The sequence below is a fragment of the Diceros bicornis genome, chromosome 10 (assembly GCF_020826845.1).
Source record: "Diceros bicornis minor isolate mBicDic1 chromosome 10, mDicBic1.mat.cur, whole genome shotgun sequence".
In the NCBI taxonomy this organism is placed as follows: Eukaryota; Metazoa; Chordata; class Mammalia; order Perissodactyla; family Rhinocerotidae; genus Diceros; species Diceros bicornis.
This window is the reverse complement of record NC_080749.1, coordinates 59,338,811-59,366,718: the sequence shown is the minus strand read 5'-3', so window position 1 is coordinate 59,366,718 and position 27,908 is coordinate 59,338,811. Positions and strand designations below refer to the sequence as shown.

The window sequence follows — 27,908 nt, the reverse complement described above, 5'->3', positions numbered from 1 at the left end:
TTAGGTAACATTTCTTTTTGTGGTTGCTGATTGTTCAGATGTTTTCAGTTTAAAGTAATTTTCATACCACCATGGTGGGCTCCTAATCCCCTCACTTCTATAGCTTCAACCCTTGAATTCATTTCAGGCCCTTTGTAGTTGGTGCACACTAGGATCACCTGGGGGCTTTGAAAAAATATTGACGTCTGGGTCTCATGCCCAGAGACTCTGTGTGGTTTGTTTGAGGCATCAGGATTTAAAAAAAAAAAAAAAAAAAAATCATTGCCAATCTTAAAATGTTGAAGTTTTTATCAAAAAAGAAATCCAGATGTCCTGCTCCTTCTAAAAAACTGGAACATCTGGCAATATCAGGCTCACCTTTTCATACAGACATAGTGGCTCTTGGCTGGAGCACAGTAATAGTGTTACTGCCCAAGAGGGGTTGTCTGCCCACCACAAGACATGCCAATAGTCAAGGAGGTAGGAGAGAAAGGACTTTTATTACAGCTTGCTAGCAAGAAGGAAGATGGCTGACTCATGTCCAAAAGAACTATCTTACAGAAGAACAAAGACTACAGGCCAGTTATTTAGGGGGCTGGTCTCTAGGTGGGGGAGGCATCTGGTCTTAGTTCCTGATAGTGTTTTGTTTTACTGCATATGCATCAGAGACCAGAGCAGTGTCCTATACCCTGATCTTTCAATTGTCATTGATGATGGCTATTAGCATAGACTCTCTGCTCGGGGGTCATCACATTCCTAGGGAACTTATAGAACAAAAGCTATCAACTTATAGCAGCTGGGAGGGGCCATAAAACCTACAGAGCATGACTGGGTTAGTGAATTGGAGGTCATTCAAAGTTACAATATGGTTTCTTTTCTATAATACGGCTTCCCTTACGTCAACCTTGTGTTGAGCTGGTATCAATAGCTGTTTCTTTAGAAAAGGTATATGCACTGCAGTTTGCCACAGTCCCCACCGTTCCTCATTACATACCTCCCTTTCTAACCTTTGCTTCACTCATTCACATAATGTGCCTGGTCCCTGTAAGCATTTGAGTTTGAGATGCAATGGACAATGAGATACCATCCAAGTGGAGTAGTAACTTAAACTGATTTGCGTTTTAGAAGATTACCTTGAAAACGATGTGAATGATAAGAATGGTAGGAAATGATGTTGAAAACAGGAAAGTTACTTCCAAAACTATTGGCAGTTGGAATGAGAGTGACTTTAGGTGGGGCATGATGTCTTTTGAGATGGAAGTTGTCGATTTCCATTTTAAAGGCTTAAAGGAGACTCATAGTCTTGTTATTCAAGGTGAAACTCCCAGAAAGCAGCAGCAGCATCTGGAAGTCATTAGAAATGCAGAATTTCAGACTCTAGCACCAAACCTATTGGGTGAGAATATGCATTTTTAACAAACTCTCTCAAAGGCTTTGAATTGACACTAAAGTTTAAGAGGCACTATGTTAGAGGTTTTCCCCGTATATTTCATGTATGTCCATAATCTCTTTAATTTTCATAGATGACTATATGTTGTTTATCAAGTCCTTGATTAACAATAATCTTTGGAAATCTGGGAGAGAAGCAAACTGAAATTGGTGTATAGAAACATCATCTTCAATGTTTTAATATAGTAGTATTCACTTTCCTCAGCTTCAAGATTAAAACCATCTTCTATGATTCACCATCTAATCCGATTTTCCAAGTCATTGAAAGTATTTTCCCGTTGTTGCTGAGTGATTTCATAAATTGGATTTGTGATCTTGGCCTCAAGTTCCTTCAAATAGTATTATTTGGAGATCTTTTAAAAATACCAGTGCTTAGGTCCCATGGAAACTTTATTCAGGGGAAAAAGTCAAGTTTAAAGTTATAAAATGTTTATAACTATGAGATAAGAAAGTAAAGCAGAATCTCTTGCAAGCTTATATGAATAATTTAAATGCATAATTATCATCAATAGAACCACTACAAGAAAGTGACTCTTTAAAAATATGTTTATTGCTTTCTTTTTCTGATTAAATAATACATTCTCATTTTGGAAAAATTAGAAAATACATAAAACTAAAGAAAATTAAAATCACTTATAGTGCGTGGGTGCATATGGAAATGGGAAGGAAAAATAAAATATACATAAAATTGAATATCCTAAAACTGTGTGTATGTGTATATGTATATATTATATGTGTGTGCGTTTATATACAAAATTATGTATGTGTTGTTTTCCAGTGTGATTTTTCCAATTAACATTACGGTCATGCATCACTTAATGCCAGGGATACATTCTGAGAAATGCGTTGTTAGGTAATTTTGTCGTTGTGTGGATATCACAGAGTGTACTTACACAAACCTAGATGGTATAGACTACTACACATCTAGGCTATATGGTACTAATCTTATGGGACCACCATTGTACATGTGGTCTGTCATTGATTAAAATGTTATTATGCAGCACATGACTGTATATCATAACCATTTCTCCATTTGAATGCATATTTTAAGTTTTTTTTAATGATTGTGTGTTATTAAACCATGTAGATATATCATACATCATATGAGGCAGCAATATGTAGTATCTCAGAATATGGCAGTGGAGTGAATGGTACACTCTCACGGTCTGGAGTTAAATTCTAGTGTCTCTGCTTACTTCTGATGTACTATTGGGCAAATTTCTTATATGTCTGGACCTGGGTTCCTTCTTTTGTGAAAGAGGGTAATAACTGTACCTAATGCATACAGTTGTGAGGATTAATTGTGTTCTCATATGACAGTACTTAGCACAATGCCTCACATAACACAAGCACAACATAATATGGGCTTTTTTTTTTTAAATGGTGGTAAAATAAACATAACATAAAATTTAGCTTTAGAGATATTTAGTAAATTCACAATGTTGTGTGTAGTTATCACCGCTATTCAGTTCCAGAATATTTTCATGAACCTAAAAGGGAACACCACACCCATTAAACAGCCAATCCATTCTTCTTTTCCCTTTGCTTCTGACAACCATTAATCTACTCTCTGTCTCTATGGCTTTACCAATGGAAATATCTGGATATGTCATATACGTGGAATAAGCAGCCTTTTGTGTCTGGCTTCTTTCACTTAGCATGTTTTCGAGGTTCATCTATGTTGTAGCATATCTCAGTACATATTCCTTTTTATTGGTGAATAATATTCCATTGAAATGAATATACCACATTTTATTTATCCATCCATCAGTTGATGGACATTTGGTTGTTTCTACCTTTGGCTATTGTGAATTGTGCTGCTGTGAACATTCACATAGAAGTTTTTGTTTGAACAATTGTTTTCAATTCTTTTGAGTATATACCTAGGAGTCAATTTAGTAGGTCATGATATTTCTATGTTTAATTTATTGAAGAACCACTACTGTTTCCCACAGCAGCTGCACCATTTTACACTCCCATGAGCAATGTGCAAGGGTGTCAATTTCTCCATACATTCACCAAATATATTTTCTATTTTTGTTTTTATATTGAAAAAAGGTTTTTATAAGCATCCTTGTGTGTGTGTGTGTGAAGTGCCATCTCATTGTGGTTTTTTATTTGCTTTTCCCTAATAACTAAATAACTAGTGACGTTGAAGATCTTTTCATGGGCTAGTTGGCCATTTGTAGATCTTCTTTGAAGAAATGTCTATTCATGCCCTTTGTCCTTAGCATCCTTTGATCAACAAAAGTTTTTAATTTTGATGAAGTCCAATTTATCTATTTTTAATTTTGTGGCTTGTGCTTTTGGTGTCATGCCTGTGAAACCACTGCCAAATCCAAGGTCATGAAGATTTACCCCTATCTTTTTTCTAAGAATTTTATGGCATTACCCTTATATTTAGGTTTTGGCTCCATTTTGAGTTAATTTTTGTATATGGTGTGAAGTAAGGGTCCAACTCCATTCTTTCACATGTGGATATCCAGTTGTCCCAGCACGATTTGTTGACAAGACTATTCTTTCCCCTATTGAATGGTCGTGGCGCCATTATCAAAAATAATTGACCACAGATGTATAGGTTTATTTCTGGACTCTCACTTCTATTCCATTGATCCGTATGTCTATCCTTATACCGGTACCACACTGTTTTGATTACTGTAGCTTTTGCAGTAAGTTTTGAAATCTGAAAATGTGAGTCCTTTAACTTTGTTTTTTTCCAGGATTGTTTTGGCTAATCAGGGTCCCTTGCAATTCTACATATTAGGATTAGCTTTTCTGTTTCTTCAAAAAGGGCCATTGAGTTTCTGATAGGGATTGTATTGTATCTGTAGATGACTTAGGGCAGTATCGCCATCTCAACAATATTAAGTTTTCTGATCCGTGCTCACAGGATGCATTTCTACTTATTTAGGTCTTTAATTTTTTTCAACAATGTTTATAATGTTGTAATTTTCAGTGTATGCGTCTTGGACCTCCTTGTTATTTCTAAGTATTTTGTTCTTTTTGATGCTATTGTAAATGAATTGTTTTCTTAATTTCCTTTTCAGATTTTTCATTGCTAGTCTGTAGAAACAAATTGATTTTTGTGGTTGATCTTGTACCCTGAAACTCTGCTGGATTAATTTATTAGATCTAATAGTTTTTTTGAGGATTCCTTAGGATTTTCTGTATATAAGATCATATCATCTGCAAATTTCCCCTTCCATATTCTTCGTGAATTTGTCTCTTGCTCATCAGTCTAATTGTAAAAAGCCACACTTTCAGTGTATTCTAGACCAGAGCTTCTCAAACTATAGTGTACTAATGAACTACCTGGGGATTTTAAATTGCAGATTCTGATTCATCAGGTCTGGAGTGGGGCCTGAATGTCTGCATTTCTAACAAGCTCTGATGTAATGTTGATGCTGTTAGTCTCTGGACCACCATTTGGGTAACAAAGGTTATGAAGGAAAGAACTGAAGAGGAATGAAAGAGAGTTTAAGTGATAGTGTCGGAATATTGGGTCATTGTAAGAGCTTGAAAGATGTAAGTCTAAATAAATCTTTGAGTCTCTTAAGGTGTGGGCATAATTGTCTGAACTTAGAACTTGTTTTTTTGTTGTTGTTTGTGTTTATTCCTAGACCCATTACTCAAGTAATTGAAGATTATAAGACAAATATTTAAATTTTCTTCTTGTTACTTTTTAAAATAGGACTATTTCCTCAGAAATAGCACTTATATGAACTATTTGGTACAAAAGGAGCTACTTATAGGTCTCTTGTGTTGGTCAGGGCGCATTTAGCAATACCCAGAATTCACATAATCATAGTTTCCAGGTTATCCAAATATTTTCCAAGTGTTTCACAAGCATTGTTGAGCTATTTTCTTGTCATCGTGGCACATGTTAACCTGTATAAAGAAGCTGTCTATTCTGCTATTTGGACTTCCATTACATCCCCAAATTCCTTCACTGAAGGTATGTGAAAACATAGTAAAACCACTCTAAAACGTGTTGCTTCAGTAAATCAGCTCACATCATCTTTGATGATTATAAGGAAAATCTATGAAAGGAAGCAGAGTTTGTTTCTTTTATAATGTTTTGTCTAATTTAAAAAATAAAATAGAGTCTGAATCTGAAATGTCTTGAGGCAGAAATGAAGTGCGTCTCCAAACAGTGAAGACACCTGCATTGGTGCATTTCACTTCCTCTGTCTTCATTTTAGTGAATAATTTGTTTTACTTGTCTGATTTTTTAATGAACATCCCAATTAAAAGCAGATGTCATTTTTCACAGAACATAAATTAGGAACAATTTCATTACTAACAGGCAAAAATATGTATAAATAGTATTGAATTTGTCTGAAAGCGTTGGGAAAATCTACAAAATGATGGGATTTTCACGTTGGTAACCCTGCTCTAGCCTTAACTTGTGGGTTAATTTAAAGCTTAGTGAACTGTATGCTTTCATTTCCAAGGGAAATTTGATATAAAAAGTCCCTCAGAATTGTTCATGCCTATCTAAGAAGGAGATGAGGTAAGAAAGCAAATAAAGAATATTGCACTCTATGATCACTAGGTTTAAAACTACCTGCTGTCACTTTGCTTCCAGAATCTTCAACAGCTTGTTGAGCTTAAACGCTTAGAAAAAGTGTTTCTCTGTTTTTTCAGTTGTGACCTTTACAAAAATTGTTCATACATTTTCTTTTATTTTCTTCTTCTTCCCCTCCTCTTCTCCTTCTTCTCCTCCTTATTCTTTTTTCTGGTCATTTCTCACCCTTAAGTAAAAATTTCCACAAAGCATGGCTTTTTATAGTTACTATTATTGCAACTCAAGGTAATATTGCTATCATCATCGCAATATGTGAAATTGAGTTTATTTGAAGTGGACACCTGAAAAGGCACTTTCTTATGTCTTAACACAGTCATGCCCTAAATCCCTACGATCTTCCTGTGCTGCTTCAGTATCCATTTGGTGACATTCTATACCACGGCCTTAGATTCTTGATGTTCTCCAAAGGCCTTCCGTTCAGTTTCCCACTCCTGATGCCACACTTGGTTCCACAGCATCACCCAAAACTGCTCTCATCACCCCCCCCCCATTCCTTTCACCTTGGCTTGCCTCGTTGTACTATTCGGTATGGACCAAGGAGTTGCGAGTAAACTCAATCACCCATTTTCTCTTGTTTCTTCCTACTTTGGAAAGAAGATGAAACAATTAGTATAATCTTCCTGATTAGATCTATTTAAGAAGAAATGATCTATTATCAGTTAGCCTTACAAATTCCTTTCTTTTTCGTCTCTTAATTCCCTGCTCCAGGCTCCATAACAACCAGTCCAAAACTTCTGTGCTCTTTTAAAATTCTCAACCAGGCTTTACCTAACCTCAGAGTCACTCAGTCAGTTACACATAGTGAAATCGCTTGGCTCTTTTCTTCTGTGTCATAACTTTTTGTCTTTTTTTCACTTCTCTTCTCCCTTTTACTTCCAATTCCTCTCTTTTCTAATTTTTTTTGCAGGGGAAGATTCACCCTATGCTAACATCTGTGTCAATCTTCCTCCTTTTCTCCCCGCCGCCCAAAGCTCGAGTACATAGTTGTATATAGTTGTAGGTTCTTCTTGTTCTTCTGTGTGAGCCGCCACCACAGCATGGCTACTGACAAACGAGTGGTGTGGTTCCATGCTTGGGAACCGAAGCCGGGCTGCTGAAATAGAGCGTGCCGAACTTGAACTCCCAGGCCATCAGGGCTGGCTCTCTCTTTTCCAAATTTAAGCCTTCATCCACTGTTCTAAATCCCACCTTTCCCATCTCTTCTTCATTTTGTATCTCTCTTCATTCTTATTACCTCATTTTCAGTCACCCCATCTCTTCTTCCTTCAATTATATTTAAGTCTCTTACAAAATCAAAAAACAAAAACATTGCTGGTCAACACTTAAGACATTATTCCACCTTTTTTTGACTACTGTTATGGGTTGAATTGTGTCTCCCAACATTCATATGTTGAAGTCCTAACCCCCAGTATCTCGGAATGTGATCTTATTTGGAAATAGAGTTATTGCAGATGTAATTAGCTAAGATGAGGTCATTAGGGTGGACCCTAATTCAATATGACTTACAAAAAGGGGAAATTTGAGCACAGAGGAAGACACACATAGAGGCAAGATGATGTGAAGAGACACAGGGAGAAGACAGCCAAATACAAGGCCAGGAGAGAGGCCTGGAACAGGTCCTTCGCTCAGAGCCCTCAGAAGGAACCAACACTGTTGACACCTTAATTTTGGACTTCATCCTCCAGAACTGTGAGGGAATAAATTTCTGTTGTTCAGGTCACCAAGTTTGTGGTGCTTTGTTACAACAACCCTAGGAAACAAATACAACTACTTCGTTTTCTGCCTCCCTGGCCTCCCCACCCACAAATCCGTGATGCACTTGGACTCTGAGATAGCACTTTCTCTAGTTCTCTCATCTCTCTGACGGCTCCTGGCTCCTTCTAAATCTCTTTCGATACCAATTTTTCCTCCATTCTCCCTTTGCATATAATGCTTAATCTTTGGCTCTTTTCTCTTCTCCTTTTATACATTCTTCATGTGGAGTTATCTAATCCCATAATGACAGTATCATTTTTATTTTAATGATTTCTAGACTTTTTTTTTTTTTTATCTCCAACCCATATATCTTTTCTCAACTCTAGGCTTCTTTTTAGAAATTCTTGTGGAAGATTTACACACGGATTTCTTAGCAGCACTTCCAGCTCAACTAAAATCATTACTTTCCTTTTCAAATCTTCCTCCGTTTTCCTTCTTGGCTAAAGACATTGCAGTTCTTCAGTCACCCAGGTTAGAGACTTCAGAGTCACATTAGCTCCCCATTCTCCCTCTCCCCTCACTTCAGATCACCTCTCAGTTTTGGTGAACTCTTACCTCGTTTTCTCCTTCTCCACTTCTCATCCCAGGCTCACCGCTTTAGTTTGGATTCTCAGAATCTTTGGCTAAGACATTACAATTATGTTGTATAGCAACATGAATATGAGCCTATAAACTACAATACTTGAATGACATATTGCTTGTTTGTTTTTTAAAGTTTTTTCTCGTTCATCAGCATAAGCCTGATTCTGAACTCCAGCCTCTGACTGGTGGGACATCCAATCTCTATCATTATTGGCATTCCCTTTCCCCAGGGTTTGGCAACTGTTCCTGGGCCCCCACAGCACCACAGCATTGGAGAAGCCACTCTGCTCATCGGTCCCCTGTGGTTTGCTCTGAAACGATCACTGTCTCAGTCTGTATGGAGACTGCAGTTTCAGCAGCTCTGCTGCTCTGTGCCTGTTTGGGGGCCCAGGCTGGCCCAACTTTCAGTGTCCCAGGAGGGAACACACAGCTTCCCCAGGGAAGCCTTGCACTGCCTCATGGCACTGCCCTGAGAGGGCCGTGCACCTCCTCGTGCCTCATCTCACAGCCAGCCTTCTATCTAGTGCCAGGTCTGGCCATATCTCCCTGTCTTTTCATGGCCCTCACCTCTATCTCCTTCTCCTTCTCCTTCGCCACATCTATCATAATGTCATCAATGGACTTAGTCTTTTTACAAAAGACAGGAGGCGAAATGACTTGCAGGTAACTTCTGCTGTGAGTCATAATATAAATTCAGTGAGGCTAAAGGGACACAGGCACTATTGACTGTCTTCTTGGAACAGAGCAGACAGGACAATATAGGAAGAACACAGTCAATCATCCTGCCGCGTTCCTAACTGGCATCTGGGCCTCCAGTCTTCCCATTTTACAATTAGTCTTTGGTGATGTCATCAAAGTTACCTTTGGACAAGCTGAGACTAGGCCATTTTTCTCTCAAGCATCTCCTAAAATTCCCTTTGGGTACAGAGTAAAGTACAAACTCTTTCTTGTGGCATTAAAAGTGCTCCGTGATCTGCCCTTTGCCTGCCTCTCGACCTGTAAGTCTCCCTGAATCCAGGCTTCCTTGGACTATTGATGGTTCCCATGCCTACCACATATGTTCTCACCTCTGAGTCTTGATTTAGTCTGTCCCCTCAGCATAGAATTTCTTTTCCCTTATTTTCTTTCTCTTTTCCAAAGTTAATTGCATATTATAGTGTTAGAGTTGACCTGGGAACAGTAAAACTAAAAAGCAGGCATAGCCTGAGGTCACAATTTGGTTACCAAAGATGAGGAGGAGTAGAATGAAAATAGAGTGTGCTGTCAAAGTGAAATCAGGGTAAAGTGTTAGCACTGAGTCAGAAAATCTAACCAGAGATGGAAGCTGTACACAGTTTGGTATGTAATTCAAGACTGGGCCCAACAGAAACTGACCGAGAAGCAAGACAAAGAGAGTAGCACCAACGTTTAGGATGTCTGGACAGTATTTTGAGGTCAGTACTTTGGGCAGAGAGGGTCTATCTAAAGCTCCGTCTCCACTCCAACCTAGAGGGTGAACCTATGCAGATCTTAGTCAGATGACCTTGGGGCTCAGCATAGGTCAAGATTCCTTCTCCAGGGGAGCTTCTTAATCCCTCCAGCACTTGTCTTTCCCTTCTTTTTTCATAGAGTACTGCCTGTTACTCAATTAAAGCATCTTTTCCATCTTTCCTGGCATTTTAGTCATTCACACATCTGATTTAGCCACAACTGTGAGTTTCTCAAAAAGAGGGGCCATGGCTTATTCACTCAGTAGTGGGGTCTGGGACACAGGAGTTAAACACAGCTAGTGTTTGCTGGTCAATAGATGATTCCATTGGAAAGGAGGCTGGCAGCAGAATGTTACCCTGAGTCAGCCCTTGGTGGACTTCTAAATTGCTGTCATTTATAATTTTATTTATTTATTTATTTTTCCCCCAAAGCCCCAGTGGATAGTTGTATGTCATAGCTGCACATCCTGCTAGTTGCTGTATGTGGGACGGGGCCTCAGCATGGCCAGAGAAGCAGTGCGTCGGTGCGCGCCCAGGATCTGAACCCGGGCCGCCAGCAGCAGAGTGCACGCACTCAACCACCAAGCCACGGGGCCGGCCCATAAATTGCTGTCATTTAAAAGTGACTTTCAGTTTGGCTGGGAAGTCAGGAGTCACTCTCTCTGTTGCATGATGATCATCATCAAGACTATGGATTAAGCAAAAGTCTATGGAAAGACTTTTGATTCTAGGCACAGAGAAGTAATGGTCAAAACTCCATGAAAGGGTCCGGCCTGGTAGCGCAAGCGGTTAAGTGTGCGCGCTCCGCTGCGACGGCCCAGGGTTCGCAGGTTCGGATCCTGGGCATGCACTGATGCACCCCTTGTTAAGCCATGCTGTGGTAGCGTCCCATATAAAGTAGAGGAAGATGGGCATGGATGTTAGCTCAGGGCCAATCTTCCTCAAGAAAAAAGGGGAAGATTGGCATCAGATGTTAGCTCAGGGCTAGTCCTCCTCACACACACACACAAAAAAGAAACTCCATGAAAGATGGATGTAGTGCTGCAGTTCTCAAGTGTTAGGAGGAAAGCACTCTGATTCACACTAACGTGTGACTGTCTGCCAACTTCTTAACCATCCTTGACTTTTGTTTTTCTTTATTCTTTTCTTTCTTCAACACCACCCCACCCCACTTCCAATTTTTTGAAAGTGAATGTTAATTAACCCAAACACAAGAGTGGAATTTCAGCCAGTGTTGAAAAGTGAAGTGATTTGCAGAGTGGCCAAATCCAATGCTGCCTCTAAGTTGCACCTACTATTAAAGATAGAGCACCGCTTCATCTTCTTCTGACGCTGCAATCTTTCACGTTCCTGTAATGGAAATAGGGCGTCAGTGGGGGATATAGGCACAGAAAGGGTGGTACAGGCTGTTTGGAGTCTTTGTAAACCTGGTGCTTGTAATACAGGAATTCACGGCATTGTGCATCCAGAGATTTAAATTTCTTCTTTTTTTTTTCAGCTTTATTGAGGTATAATTGACACATAAAATTATAAGATATGTATTTAAAGTCAACATCATGATGATTTGATATATGTATACATTGTGAAAGGATTCCCTCATCTAGTTAATTCATACATCTGTCACCTCACATAGTTTTTTGTGAGAGCATTTAAGTTCTACTGTCTTAACAAGTTTCAATTATACAACACAGTATTATCAACTATAGTCACCATGTTATACACTAGATCCTCAGACATTATTCATCTTATAGGTGAAAGTTTGTACACTTTTGCCAACCTCTTTCTATTTCCCCCAACACCAGCCCTCTGTTTCTATGAGTTTGACGTTTTTTTTTAGATTCCACAGACAAGTGATAAAGAGACTTAAAGTTTTCATTTGCTTGGTAAGTCCCTGGGAACCCAGATTGAGAAAGACTTAAAAGGACTACTCACAAGGGGGGCTTTAGGGAGTAATCAGAGAGGGTTAGGCACCTCTCTGTTTGTGTGAATTGTCACAAGAAACAGGAAAGGGAAATGATGTTAACACGATCAGAGTGTCTGATGCCACCAGTATATGTATATGTTCTACCTGAACCCTCATATCTTGAAAAGTACTGTCACTCCTTACCTATCACTATGCAGTGCCTTTGAAAACAGAGTGGGTTGAACATGTTAAGGGCTTCAAACCATTTCTTTGAGGCATTCCTGCAATCTGGGAGGGATGTGCAGGGTCCCCTGACCTTATATGGTAGCTGGCTTTGCAGTCATTTTGCTTCTGCATTTCAGGAACGAGAAAACCCAATGGCTGTGGATGTTACACACACATCTGCACATTTTAAAATGTATTTGAAAACCGCTGAGTATTTAGTTTCTTCTTACTACTTTAGATTTGGGATCTTGTTTTTCTTACAGGCAACTTGAAACTCTATTCTTCATAGTCTTTTTGAATAGGCTGTTCTCAGCTAAGAGGCTTAGGGCATATTTGGGTGGACTCCATGAGAGCATTTGCTAACGGAATGTGAGTGTATGTGAGTGTGTGTGTGTGTGTGAAGGTGGGTAGTAAGTACTGACTTCGGCCACTTAAGCACAGCCTTTCCAGAGAGACAGAGTCAAAAGGATGTCATGGGCTGAACTCCTCATCTTCCCACTCAAAACCTCTTCCACCTAGTTTGACCCATCTCAGCTGAGGACAACTCAATCCTTCCAGTTACTCAGGTCAAAAGAGTCTTGATTGGGGCCAGCCTGGTGGCTTAGCGGTTAAGTTCTTGTGCTTCCCTTGGCGGCCCGGGATTCACAGGTTTGGATCCCGGTCGCAGACTTACACACCACTTATTGAGCCATGCTGTGGTGGCGTCCCGTGTAAAGTAGAGGAAGATGGGAACAGATGTTAGCTCAGGGCTAATCTTCCTCAAAAAAAAAAAAAAGTCTTGATTCCTCTTACTCTTACTCACAGGAAATCACCTGAGCTGTATCTTCTAAATAGATCCAGAGTCTTATTATTTCTCCTCATCTCCACTGCTATCCTGGGGAATGAGCCACCTCCATCTTTGCCTGGCTAATTGCAGTAGCCTCTTCATGAGTCTCTGAGCTTGTATCCCTGGACCTCTCCCCTGCGATGTGTGCTCAAGTGACAGCCCAGTGGTTTTATTTTTGTTTTTTTTAAGTCGGATCGTGTCTCTCCTATGCTCAGCATCCTCCACGGCTCCCACTTCTCTCAGAATAAAGCGCCTGCTGATGTGGCCCTCCTGCTCTGCCCCCACTGCACTTGTCTTACTGCTTCCTCCTGCCGGCACTCAGCTCCACCACGCTGGTCTCCTTGTTCCTGCAACCAGGCAGGAAAACTCCCAGCTGAGAGCCTTCACTCTAGCTGTGTCCTCTGCCTGGAAAGCTCTTTCTCCAGACACGCACTTGGCTCATCGCGTTACACCCTCCCCATCTTTGCTCAAATCTCCCTAGTCAAGGAGGCCTACCCTGACCACCAGGTTTAACACTGCATAGCAACTCCCGTTCTGCACAGAACCCTGAAGTCCCCTAACCTGCTTTACTTGTCTTTATTCCACAGCTTCTAACAAATTAGATAATGTATTGATTTATCAGGTTGATTGGTTATAAACAATATAAAATACACAGTGCACCACCACCAGCACCACTAACACTGGAGCTCCCTCGTCATCCCACTACCAAGTTCACTGGCCTAGCTGATGCCTTTAGAAGAATGCTTGGCGTAAAAGAATAGGCCTGCCTGATAAACTTTGTTGATTAAATGAACAAATGACTACCTGAGAATTTTTCTTGTTTTTATGAATGGGATCTTTATTAGAAAACATAGTTGGCTATTGTTGCGATATAGGAATGTTACTGATTTTCTTATATCGATCTTGTATATAGTAACTTTGATGAACGCTTTTATTGATTTCAACTATTTTTCTAGATTCTCTTGGTTTTTATAGGTGGAAAATCATACATCTACAAATAATGCCAATAATGTTTCATCCTTTCTATTTCTAATACGTTTATTTATTTGGTCTGATTATGTTAGATAAGCCCTCCAGTGAAATGAAGACTAGCAGCAGTCATGGTGGGCATCTTTATCTTATTCCTGACTTGAGATAGAATGCGTCAGATGGTTCGTCCTTAAGTATGATGTTAGTCTAGTATTTTTTTTTTTTTTTTTTTTTTTTTTTTTTTTTTTTTTTGTGAGGAGATCAGCCCTGAGCTAACATCCGCCAATCCTCCTCCTTTTTTGCTGAGGAAGACGGCCCTGGGCTAACATCGGTGCCTATCTTCCTCCACTTTATATGGGACGCCGCCACAGCATGGCTTACCAAGCAGTGCGTCGGTGCGCGCCCGGGATCCGAACCAGCGAACCCCGGGCCGCCGCAGCGGAGCGCGCGCACTTAACCGCTTGCGCCACCGGGCCGGCCCCTTAGTCTAGTATTTTTTATTTTGTTTTGTTTTATTTTTTGCATCTGTCCTTCATCATATTTTGGATTTTTTTTTGTTTTTAAATGACGGATGGACATGGAATTTTATTGAGGCCTTTTTCTATACCTATTGAGATTATCACTTGGTTTTTCTCTTTTATTTTGTTTACTTGGTGAATTACATTTCTTTGTTTTTCAATATATTTAATTTACTTTTTGACCAATATATTCCCATTGTTTAAAAAACAGTGCATAAAAAGGCCTGTAATAAAAAATTTCTTTTTCATCTCTATTTCCACCTACCAGATCCTCCTCCATCGTGTCCAAAGTAACTACTGTTATTAGTTTCTTATTATCTGTCTAGTTTTTTTATGTTATGTAAACAAATACAACCATATATCCTTATTTTGTCCTTTCTTTACCTCATTGGTGGCCTTCTAAGCTCACTGCTCTGCATCTTACTTTTCTTACTTGCTTATCCTTCCATATTAGTATATAGGCAGTGTTCTCATTCTTTTGTTATTGCTACAGAGTATTCCGTTGTAGGGACATATTACTTGAACTGTCAACCAAATGACTGACCTTTTGGATTGCTTTCAAAGAATGAGTTTTTTAGTTTCTTTGTTTAATAAGATTTCCTTTTCTTTTTCCTTAACTGTTTATTATTATTTATTTATTAGTTGTTAACTTTACTAACTTTTTCCTTAACATTTTGTTTTGAAATTCCACACAGTAAATTTGAAAGAATGGTATGATGAATGTCCATATACACTTCACCAATTGTTAAAATGTTGTGATATTTTCTTTCTCTATCTCTGTATGTATTTACATATATATACTTTTTCCTGAATCATTTCAAAATAAGTTGTGAATATTATGTATTTTCACCCTAAATATTTCAACATATATTCTAATAACAGGGATGCTTTCTTCTTTTACTATAATCCAGTTAGTACATTAAAAAAATTTGACATTGACACCATCATATTTTCTACTGGATAGTCCGTTTTCAAATGTCTTCGAGTTGAAGATAACACATTGCATTTGGCTGTCATGTATGTTTCTTAGCAGGACTCTCCTGGTTTGGCTTGTGTAATGATTTCTTTTCCTTTCCTATTTCTCTTTCTTTGATGTGGGCTTTTCATTCTGCAGCCATTGTACAAGTACAGGCTCTTCCCTCTGTTTATCCTTAGCTCTCTTCTCTGCTCCTTCGCCACACTCCCCTTTAGTCAGCGGTGCTTTGCCTTCAAAACTTCTCTCTAGGGAATGTTATTCACAAGTCTGTTTTTTCGGTGCTGGCCCTTCTTATCTGGTCCTGACCAGCTTTCTTTTGGACATTTGCCCATGGACTCACTCTTCACTCTCTGCCCCAGCTCCACTCTTTGCCTAGGTAACTCTCACCCATTTGTTTTAGGTCTCAGCTCGGCTCAGACATCACTTCCTATAAGAAACTTTTATTAATTTTCCAAATTAGTCCCATCTCTCTCATGATCCAGAATCATCCTCCACGTCTCCATGGTAACAACCAACACCCTTGCTTCGGTCTCTTCTGCTTGAATCAGTGCCTTGCCTTCTCCCCAGTCCCACTTTTTACTCACCAGTTGAAACTCCTTGCCATACTTAAAATGCTATAAGAGAGTTTCCCAGATTCCCCAAATCAGAATTGATTTCTCCTTCCACTAAACACTTGTTTTGCTTTCCATTTTAGCTTACAGTGGTCTCTCTTGTATGAGTTAGGTGTTATTAAGAGGTGCTACATAATGCTTTTTAGAATGTACCACATTCAGTGTAGGAGAGTTATAAAGTTCCTATCCCAGTATCATTTGCTGCTGGGTCACAAATTAATGAAAATGGAATGAGAATCCTGTGCATATACATAGTGATTAGGTGAAAACCAGAGCCTACACAAAGAGATATGAGTTGAAGAAATTCTAGCCTTGACTGGATTTTGTTAGAAGACAATTTATTCCACACCATTAGAGGTAAAGTTTTTTTCTATAATAAAGATATAGTATATAAGTATTATAAATATGGTTATAAAAAGTTTGCAAGGAAAGTGAAAGATAATCGTATAGATGTATAGAAAATTTGGGGGGAGAAAAACCTGATCAGTTTTGTACCGTCTCCCAGCTTTTGTTTTTTTTCCTGAGGAAGATTCACCCTGAGCTAACATCTGTGCCAGTCTTCCTCTATTTTGTACGTGGATCACCACCACAGCACGGCAGCCAATGAGTGGCGTATGTCCAAGCCCAGGAACTGAACCTGGGCCACCGAAGCAGAGTGCACTGAACTTGACCACACGGTCATGGGGCTGGCCTAGCAGCTTTTCTTTTTTAAACTCACTACTTCCCTTTTAAATCAGTGGCTCCTTTGCCTGACACAACAATGTGAAGAAAGTAAAAGGAGAAAGAAATGCTTCAGTTTCTTTATGAATTAAGACTAACGATATCCAACATTGCACCAGAGCTGTTTTAAACTCATGACGGATTGGTATATTAATCATTTAAGGACTGTAAGGGTAAAGATTTTGTTTATTTGTCATTGTATCTTCCACAGCTTAACACAACACTTACTGAGTGAATGTAGTAATTAGTAAAACTGAAGTTAAATTGTAGATTTGGGAGTCATTAATATAATAATGTAATTTACACAGAGTCAAATTAGTTGAAAATTTTAAGGTTAAAACTACTCTTATTATCTAATTCATCCTCCCCATTTATTGGCATGATTACACAGAAACTATTCTAGGTCTATTGTCATCTATTCATTAAATATTTTAGAATATTCTAGTCCAATCATTTCAAAATTTGACTGATTATAGTATTATTGTTTGTTTCTGATTTCAAAAAAAGTGCTTCAGTTTATTACAAATATGTATTCTTCTACCTTACCAATAATAATTATGTTTCAGTGGATATGGGGTGGGTATGAGAATAAGTGTTTTAAAAAATTTCCTGGGAGATAATAGTCAGTCAGATTTAAGAGCCATTGTTCTAGTCTCTATCTGATGGTCCTTGTGGGTAAAGTATATGGATCTCCTCCTTCCCAGCTTAATCTATTTCATTTAAGGAAATCTTCACAAGAAATGAACATTAAAACCTAATAATCCCCCCCATAGTTGAATTATGTGTTGGGATCTTGAAGATATCTCCAACAGATTGTCTAGAAAATTAAAAAGTAAAAGTCCTTTGAGGACATTAATATAAACTGGGACCACCTAGTCAGCCAGTGGCGCAATTTGATTGTAGTCAAATTGTGTTAGATGAAAATAATTTGGCCAGCTAGACTTATTAATTTTGACTAAAAATGGAAACACCAATACTCTCAAATCTGGCTCGGTTCCTTACTTAGCTTGAAGAAAATGTGAATAAGAGGAACAAGAAATCTATGAAAAACATGAACAAGACACTAAAGAAAAAATAATGATTCTTGGAAAACACAAATCTTGGGAAAATTTCTCCCCAACTTCCCATGTAATTAAATTTTCATCGAAAAACTATGTTGAACTAAGGAAGAAAAAAATAAATTGCTGCTTCAATCATTATTTTGAAGATTGGCTTATGAGTAAAATTTGTTATGATTTTATTTTATTCTAAAAATTTATTCTGCCACACATCCATTGGCTTCAGTATTAGCAACAAGCACCCTGCTCTGTGCAGCTGAACGAGAGGCTCCAAGCACTGGTGGCCAAGCACTGAACAGAAGAAGGGAAACAAGAAACTTCCAAGCCATGTTTTCTTTTTCTTTTTCCTGCAACTTTTAGAATATTTGAATGGACTGAGGAAAAAGAAAACAGCAACTATTACTCAAAAATTACTTTGGTGTTATCTGTCATTTCTACTATAGACTGTCAGTCGCAATCCTGATAGGGTTAATTTATGGAACATATAGCTAAAAACCCAAGTTTTGGTAGGACCCAAAATCCAGGAATTTGAAGCACAGCCAATTCATCATTAAATTTACAGGTGATTCCCTAGAGAAGCAGAAGCATAAGTGAGGTGGTGGTGGCTGTCGTTGCCCTGCAGGGAAGTCAGGCTCAGAAAAGCAAAGCGTGCCACGGTGTGAGACCACTTACTAAGTTTGAAATAAAAAGTGTACTTCCAGCCCCCATTCTCCGCTCTTACCCACAAGCTCTCCCTGATTCAGTGGCTGTGATCCTCTGCCTTACGGCTGGGAAGTGAAACATCGTGCTTCTTTCATCTCCAGGTGACACACAAAATCACAGTGCTTCCTGTTTCCAATCTGTGCTTTGCTGAAATGCATCACAGTGAGGGCAAAGTTCAAATGGCCTGTGGGCACTGAACTCTGTGCTCATCCAAGAGTGGGCTGAGAGCCATCTCTCTTTTTTTTTTTTTTTTGTGAAGAAGATCAGCCCTGAGCTACCATCTGATGCCAATCCTCCTCTTTTTTCCGAGGAAGACTGGCCCTGAGCTAACATCCGTGCCCATCTTCCTCCACTTTATATGGGACGCCGCCACAGCATGGCTCGACAAGCAGTGCGTCGTGCGCGCCCGGGATCCGAAACGGCGACCCCCGGGCCGCTGCAGCGGAGCGCGTGCACTTAACCGCTTGCGCCACCGGGCCGGCCCCTTGAGATCCTTCTCTCCAGGATGACCCTTGCTTGTGTAGAGGTCAGCTAGAAATGCCCGGGAAGGGAGCATGGGAGGAAACTGCGGCCCAATTTGCAATCCAAGTGGGCATAATCAGAGTTTTGCCTTTTCAAGGGCTCACTGCCACTCTTCAAAAATCTAAACATCTCTTCTTACAAAATTCCTGCTCCAAGCAGACTTTCAAATATTCTCTGATTTAAATTGCCAGGTTTATTTTGTTTGTTCCATCTGTTAATGCAATCATGTAAAATTCTATGATTTTGTGTCAGTGACTTAATTCTCCTCATTGCTGAACCAAAGAGGGCTGTAGACGCAGAGGCTGAACAAGAAATGAGCAGTAGCTGATGAGATGTCCCAGGGAATAGCCATGCGATGGCAACTATACATGAGCTCCACACACGCTTCTGCCAGATGTGATTTTGGCCAATCGTCTCCACACTGGTGTTTTCTTAGTAGTTCACAAATACGTTCCCTATTGCTTCTTGTCCATCTTCTCCCACTTAAAAATTACCTTCTGAAGTCAAGTTTGTAATGAAAATAATTTACCACACGGTGTTGGGTCATTAAATCCCCTCAACTACAGGAAAGTTTTCCTGAGAATAAAAGCTCACTAAACAGGGGCCGGCCCGGTGGCGCAAGCGGTTAAGTGCGCGCGCTCCGCTGCGGCGGCCCGGGGTTCGCTAGTTCGGATCCCGGCACGCACCGACGCACTGCTTGGTAAGCCATGCTGTGGCGGCGTCCCATATAAAGTGGAGGAAGATGGGCACCGATGTTAGCCCAGGGCCGTCTTCTCAGCAAAAAAATAAAAAAGAGGAGGACTGGCGGATGTTAGCTCAGGGCTGATCTCCTCACCAAAAAAAAAAAAAACTCACTAAACATATTGTGATTATGTTGTTTCTTTTCAAAAAGAGTAGCTAATATTTTTTCTTTCTGAATCTACTTGCTGGGTAATTTTTATGCCAATCCATAACTTCATTTGAAGAGCTAACCTGGGACTGTAAAAAAATAAAAAATAAAAGGAAAGAAGAAATCATTTTCACCTTCTGTCTATCAGCACTAATCTCTTAAAAGTACCCTTTCCATCAAGGGATCCAAGAGAAGCTCCATTTCCTCAGCAAATGGAAGACTAAAAGGTACAGTTTAAAAGGGTTGCAGCTGTGAGTGAAAAAGGAAAATAATGGAGTGACCTGTGGAGACACCCTAAGCCCAGGAACACGCAGGGCCACACGTCTTTATTGGGTCGGAGATAAGCACATCTCTGTCAAACTGAAAAGCCAAGGAAACGGCAATCTTTGGCTTTCTGCTGGTGGGGGCAAGTACTGGAAATATTTTATTGCAAAGTGACTGAAACTCAGTCAGAGTTTTAACACTTAGCAGGCAGGCAGCAACGACTTAGAGAAAATGGACCAAGATTTTCTCCATTGGGTTCCTCCAGCCTTGACAACAGTGACAGCTGTTTTTTAAATAGCGTGGTGGATTCAGATGACTCTGAAAGTTTTACCTTAAAAATAAAATAGTGGAAGCATCCCCTAGAAAAATGGCTGGGGAAATATTTCATTAGAATGATATAGAAACTGCCTATAGATTGCCCAAAGAAAACAGAAACGATTTTCTGAGCAGATTGAATAGAAATACTGAATGGACCCAGCTTCATTTAATACCCACAGAGTTCAGGTGAGAATTTAATTAAGAAAACCAAGCGTGGAGAATAAGGAAAGATAAGAGGCACAAAATGGTCCTTTACAGTTTCCTTGGAAGGTCACAGCCCACTTTTTACAACACAATGTGAAGCACAAGGTTAAAGTGGGTTTTCAGAGACTTAGCTCTACTCCAGAGGTCTCTCTTTAATGTTGTTTGCAAAATTTATACTAAAGGCAGATTTATGAGCACTATTAGAGAACAGATATTTCTCTTCTTATTCAGAGAAGAGCTTTATTATTTTGAGCCAGTTGCTAAGCAAAATTAAGCTTGCATTTGGGCTGTAAATTCTCAGTTATATATGTAATAGCATTGTGTCTATTTAGAAATAATGAGGCTTCTGATTTCAAATCGGAAAATCCCAGGGTCATTTAAGACTTTTATCATTTCCAAGGCCTTATCCAGTCCTTATGGAAGTTTCACCTCTATAATTCTAAGCTAATGTGTTTAATCTTTCTGGGGTGTGAAAAGCACCATCACTTCTCTGAAGAGCTGAGGCTGGGATGCTGATTGAGAAAGCAGTTTCTAGAGTCAAACTACTTGAGTTTGAATTCTGGCTCTTTCACTTACTAGTGTTGAGACCTTGGGCAAATTCTTCCTCCCTCTGAGACTCGGTTACCCCATCTGTAAAATGAGGATAATAATAGTTCCTACCTTGTAGGGCTGTGGTGAAGATTAAATGAGATAGTACACATAAAGTATTCAGCAGAGTGCCAGCATATAGGAAGGAAAATCAACCCTTGCTGTCTTGCAGAAGTTGAGACACCACCACCCTGGAGCTTAGTGTTGTCTAGACTGAGCACATAATAGTTATAAACTATTTCTCTTTAACGGACACAGAAGATTCTGGTCAATGCCAATTTTTTTAACGAATTACCTGCTATATGCATTAAGCATTTCTTCACTTGAGTTCATTGAGGATTAATGCCCCACAGATCTTAACAGACAGAAATGGGAGAATGGATACGACAGACAGGAAATGGACTAATTGAGTAGCTGGAGGGATAGAGACAAAACAAAAAAGGAAAGACACGAAGAATTATGAAAGCAGGTAAATCCATAGGTGATTTTTAGCCATAAGAACAGTGTTTCCCAACATTGTTCCAACTGAGGCATTGGTCTTCTGAGATGATTAACAAACACATGGTTTTTTGGTCAAAAGATTTTGTCCAAAATATTTTCACAACACGTTTCCCTCTAGGAGTCTTAATGCATGTTAACATATTAAAGATTCTGAGAAGTACTGCAGCCAAGAAACCTGTTTTATTTTGTTTATCCCATAATACTGGTCAATACATAACACTGATCAATAATGTTTGGAGAATCCTGCCGCTGTCGTTATTTTAAAACTGGGAAACAGGAATTCCCATAAGTCAAGAATGAATTTTGAGATGCTAATGAACCATGATAAAACGGATGGGAAGAAAAGTGGAGCTAACATTTAGTGAGAGCCTATTTTGGGTGCCAGAAATTGTGCTAACTGCTTTAGAAATATTTGCCCTTTCCTAATGAGGTTAAGGTAATGGTTTTTAAGTGGGTGGGTTATTTACAGTGCTTTACGAAAGAACGTCATGGCACATATCAGCTGTCCTAAAGTGGGAACAAAATAACTCTTCAAAAAATGAAGGATCTTGAGAACTCACATAACCCATATTCATGCCTAAGAGTACTGTTTTTGCACCCACTGAGAAATCTGGAGATTTTGGAGGCTCTCTATCCTCAATTTCCTGGAATGTAGCATTATGTACAGACCTGTGAACTAGTCCTGGTTCTGCCACTTGTTGGATATGTACCTTGAGTAACATATTCCTTCGAGCCTGTGTAAATACTGGGAAAATAATGATATCTAACCTAAGTTTGTGAGGGTTATACTTACAAACCACAAGCTTATAACAGGTGCACAAAAAATGCCAATCTTTTCATCTACCATCCTTACTCTTGCACCCATTTATCAAAATATTTTTCTCTTGCACAAATACTAGAACAGGTTCTATGGAGTCCATAAAATAATATGTACAATTTCTACTTTCAACATTCAGTAATTGTTATTTAAAATACTATATTATGTGTGTGTATGTGTGTGTATGTACCAGCATATATTTAATACATTTAATAATGTAAGTAAATATGAAAACTATATAAAATAGCAGTTTGTGTATTGTTAAAGGCAAGAACTACATTTTATTCTTCCTTTATATTCTCGGAGACATCTATCCTAGCGTGCTGCCAGGTACACAGTATTTAGTATGTTTCATGAAATAAATGAATGAAAATGGCAGTGGTAAATTGCACTAAAATTATACTTATTTTGTACAATATAATATAACAAATGTAACTTAAGAACAGAACATTTTGCACCAGGGAACAAGCCAGGAGGGAGTAAGACTGCGATTTTTAAAATTTAGTGCTAAATTTCCGATGCTTTATCAAACAGCCTATGCTCACCATTCAATCTCAGATGAGGTGGGTGCCAGAAAATTCACTAACGAGACTGCCATGTTAGAGATAAACACAGTTTTATGAAACTGGATCTGGCTTCAATTCTTTTGTAAAAAATTTCAATCTCCCTTCAAATAAATTGAATGTTTATATGTTTGGTTTACTCCAACTCTTATTTCTTCTCTACTTACTGTGTTTCATCCTCACGCAACAGAGAGTAAAAAGCAACTTCTTTTCTTTTTCTGAAATGTTTGTATATCATTAAGAGTGAAGCATTGTGAGGTGAAACTGGGGTCAGGAAGGAGGGAATACTGCACAATAACAACTATTAATTTTGTGGAGAATAACAGATCTTAATTTAAGTTCTAAGTGTAGCAGATGCAAAAACAACAGCCATAAAATATGAGATTTATCTTCCTTTCTTGTACACATTTGCCAACTTTGGCAATGAGACCGAATTGTGAGAGACTTTTTTATACTTGAATGAATAAAAATAGGTCAAAATGAGTTAGAGATTGAGAAACACTGTTGACTGAATTTTGGGTACATTTTCAGGTAGCATTAATGGAAATGGAGGTGACCTGTATTCAGGGCAACCGGACACTCCATCTTATCACACCTCCCAACCCAGCTGCCCTTTTCTACTATCATCACCTCTCCCTTTTTAATCTCTTTTCTGTGTCCTTCTGTTTTTTATCTACGTCTTGGTACTCAAACTTGGAATGTAGCATTTACTCCTTCACGATCTGAAAATATAATGACAGGTTTCTGATATGTTCCACACATCTAAACGTTCTCTGAGTCTTATCAGAGATTACAAAGGGGAGGATGTGTGAAATGAACTGAAGAGAATGATCTCTTATAGGAATGGAATTCTGCCGTTGAGAAGCTAAAGAGTGAAGCACTTGGGATTCTGCTCTTCAGGGACTATGTGGAGAAAGAACATCTACAGCTCTCTAACCAGAAACTGAATCAGCTTCAAGAAGAATTTGGTCGGCTCATGGTGGAAAGGAAGACCTGGTTAAAAAAGGCAAATGATTTTTTTAACAGCGCTAACAAGGTCAGTCTGAGATCATGTTGGTCATTTTACGTGATCAGGGCAGACCAGTAAGAGACCTGTTATTTCAACAGGCTGGAGCACGTCACAGAAGTCCAGACTCCATGTAGATTTGGTTCTCAAAACTAAGACACTCTATGCTTTGATGTGTAAATGGTCACTTAAAAAAAAAGATCTCCCATGAGAGTTTTATCTTAGAGCCATCATTGGTCTGTTTGGGGGAGATACTTGTGCCAACTCTCTAGTGTTTCTCATGGATGGAGGGAATTATCATAAAATATATCAAGGTTAAAAGAAACCTTGAAACGTTTACCAAAAAAATCTTTCCCATTTTTAAATCCTTTTTCATTGATCAGGTAAAGATCCATGAATATTGCAAGCCTTCTGCATGCAAACCGTAAGGCTAGAAGCAGAGCCTTGACCTGATTGCCCTGCCTTGGTCTTGCTTTTTAAGTCAGCCAAAGAGAAGTCTTGCTCTGGACTGTCTCCAGGTCTTCTTGAGTTGGAGAAGTGCTCTGCTTCCCCTGGTTGGTTCATTTAGTATTGATTGTAGCAGGTGGCTCCCGCTGTGTGGTAATGCTCACTTGTTCACATCGCTTGAGCAGGGCTCAATTTCTGAGGCTGGTGATCTAATCTGAAAAATTTTTCTACCTTTCCCAATCTAACATACACCTTCAAAATGCCCTATTGGAATTTTTTAATACCTTAAGTTTCACTGATGTGTTTAAAACTGGACAATGTGACAGGAAATTAATGGGGAACCTCCAGAAGCTAGATTATATTGTGATTTAAAGTCACGACATCAACAGTCAGAGTATAATGTCCTGGTATATATCAAAATAGTTACTTAATTTTGGACTTTACTAGTAGGAAACTTGAACAGGCTGAACAGTAAAATTCCAAAATAGGGGTGCCAGAATTATGGTAACAAATGGTAAACAAATATTTATGTCAAATTATTTGTTGTTTGGGATTTATTTGTTTTAAGAGAAGAAACAGATATAGCTTATTACTGGAGGTTTTGAATTAAGTAAACGGTAGGTGCTAGTTAAGTTTCTCTTCAACAATCCTGTCTTTGAAGAAGCGACTTCTTAACTTACATTACCCCCTCATTCTACAAAACCAGTGGGTCATCTGCCAGGCAGTTAATTCTGTTTCTAAGGAAAACAATTCAGAACATGTTGCTATGATAACACAATGCTCTAGCTCAACCCCTGTAGTTTATAGCTCTGCAAAATGTAGAGTTTTTCTCTTTTTCATTCTCACTCTCTCGCTCTTGCCTTCTCTGCTCTCATTATTTGGTATCTTGCCAGGGAGATTTTTCTTCTTACATTATTCCTGGGCTTGAAGGAGGAGGAATAATATTTCTTGAAATAGTAGTTAAAAAAAAATGAAGAACTGAGTGGTTACTTTCTCAAACTCATATAGTAATTCAGATCAAATCCTGAGAAATTATATTTCTTAACCCGAAAGACTTGATTTCTAAGTCCTCTGTTTCATCATTTGAAAGCCATGGCATTCAAATTATAATAAATTCCATTGGGATTTATCCCTACTATATTTATCTATACTATAGCATTCTCTGTAGCTAAGTGGCACTTGGAAAGGTGTAGAATTCTTTCTTCCATTCCAAAGCATCAAGGAAATAATTTCCAGCTCCAAATCTAAGAATTCAATGTGAAAAATGCTGGATACTTTTCTTTTTGTGAGGAAGATCAGCCCTGAGCTAACATCCATGCCAACCTCCTCTTTTTGCTGAGGGAGACCGGCCCTGAGCTAATATCTATTGCCAATCCTCCTCCTTTTTTTCCCCAAAGCCCCAGTAGATAGTTGCATGTCGTAGTTGCACATCCTGCTAGTTGCTGTATGTGGGATGCGGCCTCAGCATGGCCAGACAAGCGGTATATCGGTGCGCGCCCAGGATCCGAACCCGGGCCGCCAGTAGCGGAGTGCTAGCACTCAACCGCTAAGCCACGGGGCTGGTCCCCTGGATACTTTTACCTCAGCAAAAATAGAAGTTGGAGTTTGGAAAGTGGATGTTCAATGATAACTCTTGAAATGAATTATTTACCATATTAGTATTAAGAAGCAATAAATGATGAAATAATGTAGCAGGTAAATCCATTTAAATTAATGAAGGAAATTCTTCTCAAGACTTGTAAATGGTATTTTTTTTTAATTCAATTTGTGGACTCTCCAAATTTTACAAAATGCTCACCACTTTACCCAGTTTTTGGCATAACACTCTTAAATAACCTAGTTAAAGTGCTGGATTTAAAAATTAATGTAATTTCAAAATCCTTTAAAATATTTTTTCTAGTCTGAAAGTTCTGTTTACATTAGTGAAGGGGTATTTTCAGTTTACTTGATCAATTTATCTCTGAGGCACTGAATTTTCCTTTTGAAAATTCACCTTATTGTGCCTTCAGTGCACTGGGTTTTTCTAATTGTGAGCATCCGCATCCCTGGATGAAGTCATGCTGCCAACAGCTGTGAGGGGTCTGAGATGTTACTCAACTTTCTAGCTAACATGATAACTCGTCACAGTTTCATGGATGCTCACAGAAGACACAGGACTTCCAAATCAGTTTTGAAAAACTTTATTACTCACAGCAAAAGCAGTAGCCAGAGTGTCAACATGTCAGATCAGTTCCCCAAGCCGCAATTCCCAGGGGGCAATGCAGATGGAATCCAGGAGGGGAATCCTAAACTTGGGAAATTGACTGTCTTATAGCAAATACTTAAGCCTGCTCTTTGTCTCAGAGGAAGATGTTTCCTCAACCCTGAAGGATGCTGGCTGCAAACCTAACATGAGAAATGGCCCAGATAAAGAGGGCTCAGGTGTTCTTGGTATACCAGTAAGATGGGTAGGAGCACTAGAGACTCTCCCAACACATGCAAATCTGGATGTTAGCACTGTGCAAGAAAGAAGAAGTCAGCACTCTACAAATAGATACTTGGGGCCAGCCTGGTGGTGTAGTGGTTAAGTTTGCATGCTCGGGGACCTATGGACCGCTCATCGAGCCATGTATATAAAATAAAGCAAGATGGGCACAGATGTTAGCTCAGGGCCAAACTTCCTCAGCAAAAAAAAAAAAAAAAAAGATACTCACTTCAAAATTATTTTTTAGCAGACAACTTCTTGTTCCAAATTTGTTAAAGGTAAGTCAGTATTCTTCAATTTCTGTGTCAAATACCAGTGTGAAAAAATGTTAGCGTTATGAGTGCTATATGAATGAGTGAATATGACAGCTTGAGTGTTTGCTCAGTAAAAAGCAAAATATACGATTTAAAAAATAACCTTTTACTCTTTTTGAATTTTGTTAAAATACAAAAGAATGAATGTCATAATCTCATCTGCAGAATGGACTGTTGTCAGGAAGCTTTCCATATCACAGACATTTCCTTTTTCATCCATATTTTTATCATATGTTTCCGGTATTTTTGTTGCAATCATCTGGAAATTTCCCTTTTCCCCCCTTTTCTTTAATTTTCATTCCCTCCTCTCTCTCTACCAATTCTAGATGGGGATATTCTTATTTACTAGAGAAAAGTCACAATAATTCCTTTTACTGAAGTTGCTAAACAAGTAGTGTGGCAAATTCATGAGAATAATTACCCTTCTTCTTCAGGGATTCATTTATTTCATAAATTTTTATTGAGCAACTACAATGTGTCAGGCCCTGTTCTAAACACTGTGCCTACAGGAGAGAACAAAACATACAAAAATCTATAAGCCAATATATTTCCAATTTGTGACATTCCATAGAATATAATTATCACCTAATTGTCCACATTGACAACAGTGCTCTACTGCCTTTGCTCTGTGGCTCCAGGAGTGAGACTGAATACCTTTTAATCCTGCCAGGGGTTGATGAT

General features: G+C 38.9%; 1 protein-coding gene across 1 annotated transcript in view; it reads left to right on the top strand.

Moving 5' to 3' along the window:
• Nucleotides 1-27,908, top strand: part of CCDC141 (coiled-coil domain containing 141) — a 192,082-nt gene that overhangs the window by 80,594 nt on the left and 83,580 nt on the right. Inside the window, exon 7 of the mRNA XM_058549342.1 lies at nucleotides 23,838-24,032. Coding sequence (XP_058405325.1) covers nucleotides 23,838-24,032 — 195 coding nt within the window. The remainder of the gene's footprint in view (nucleotides 1-23,837; nucleotides 24,033-27,908) is intronic.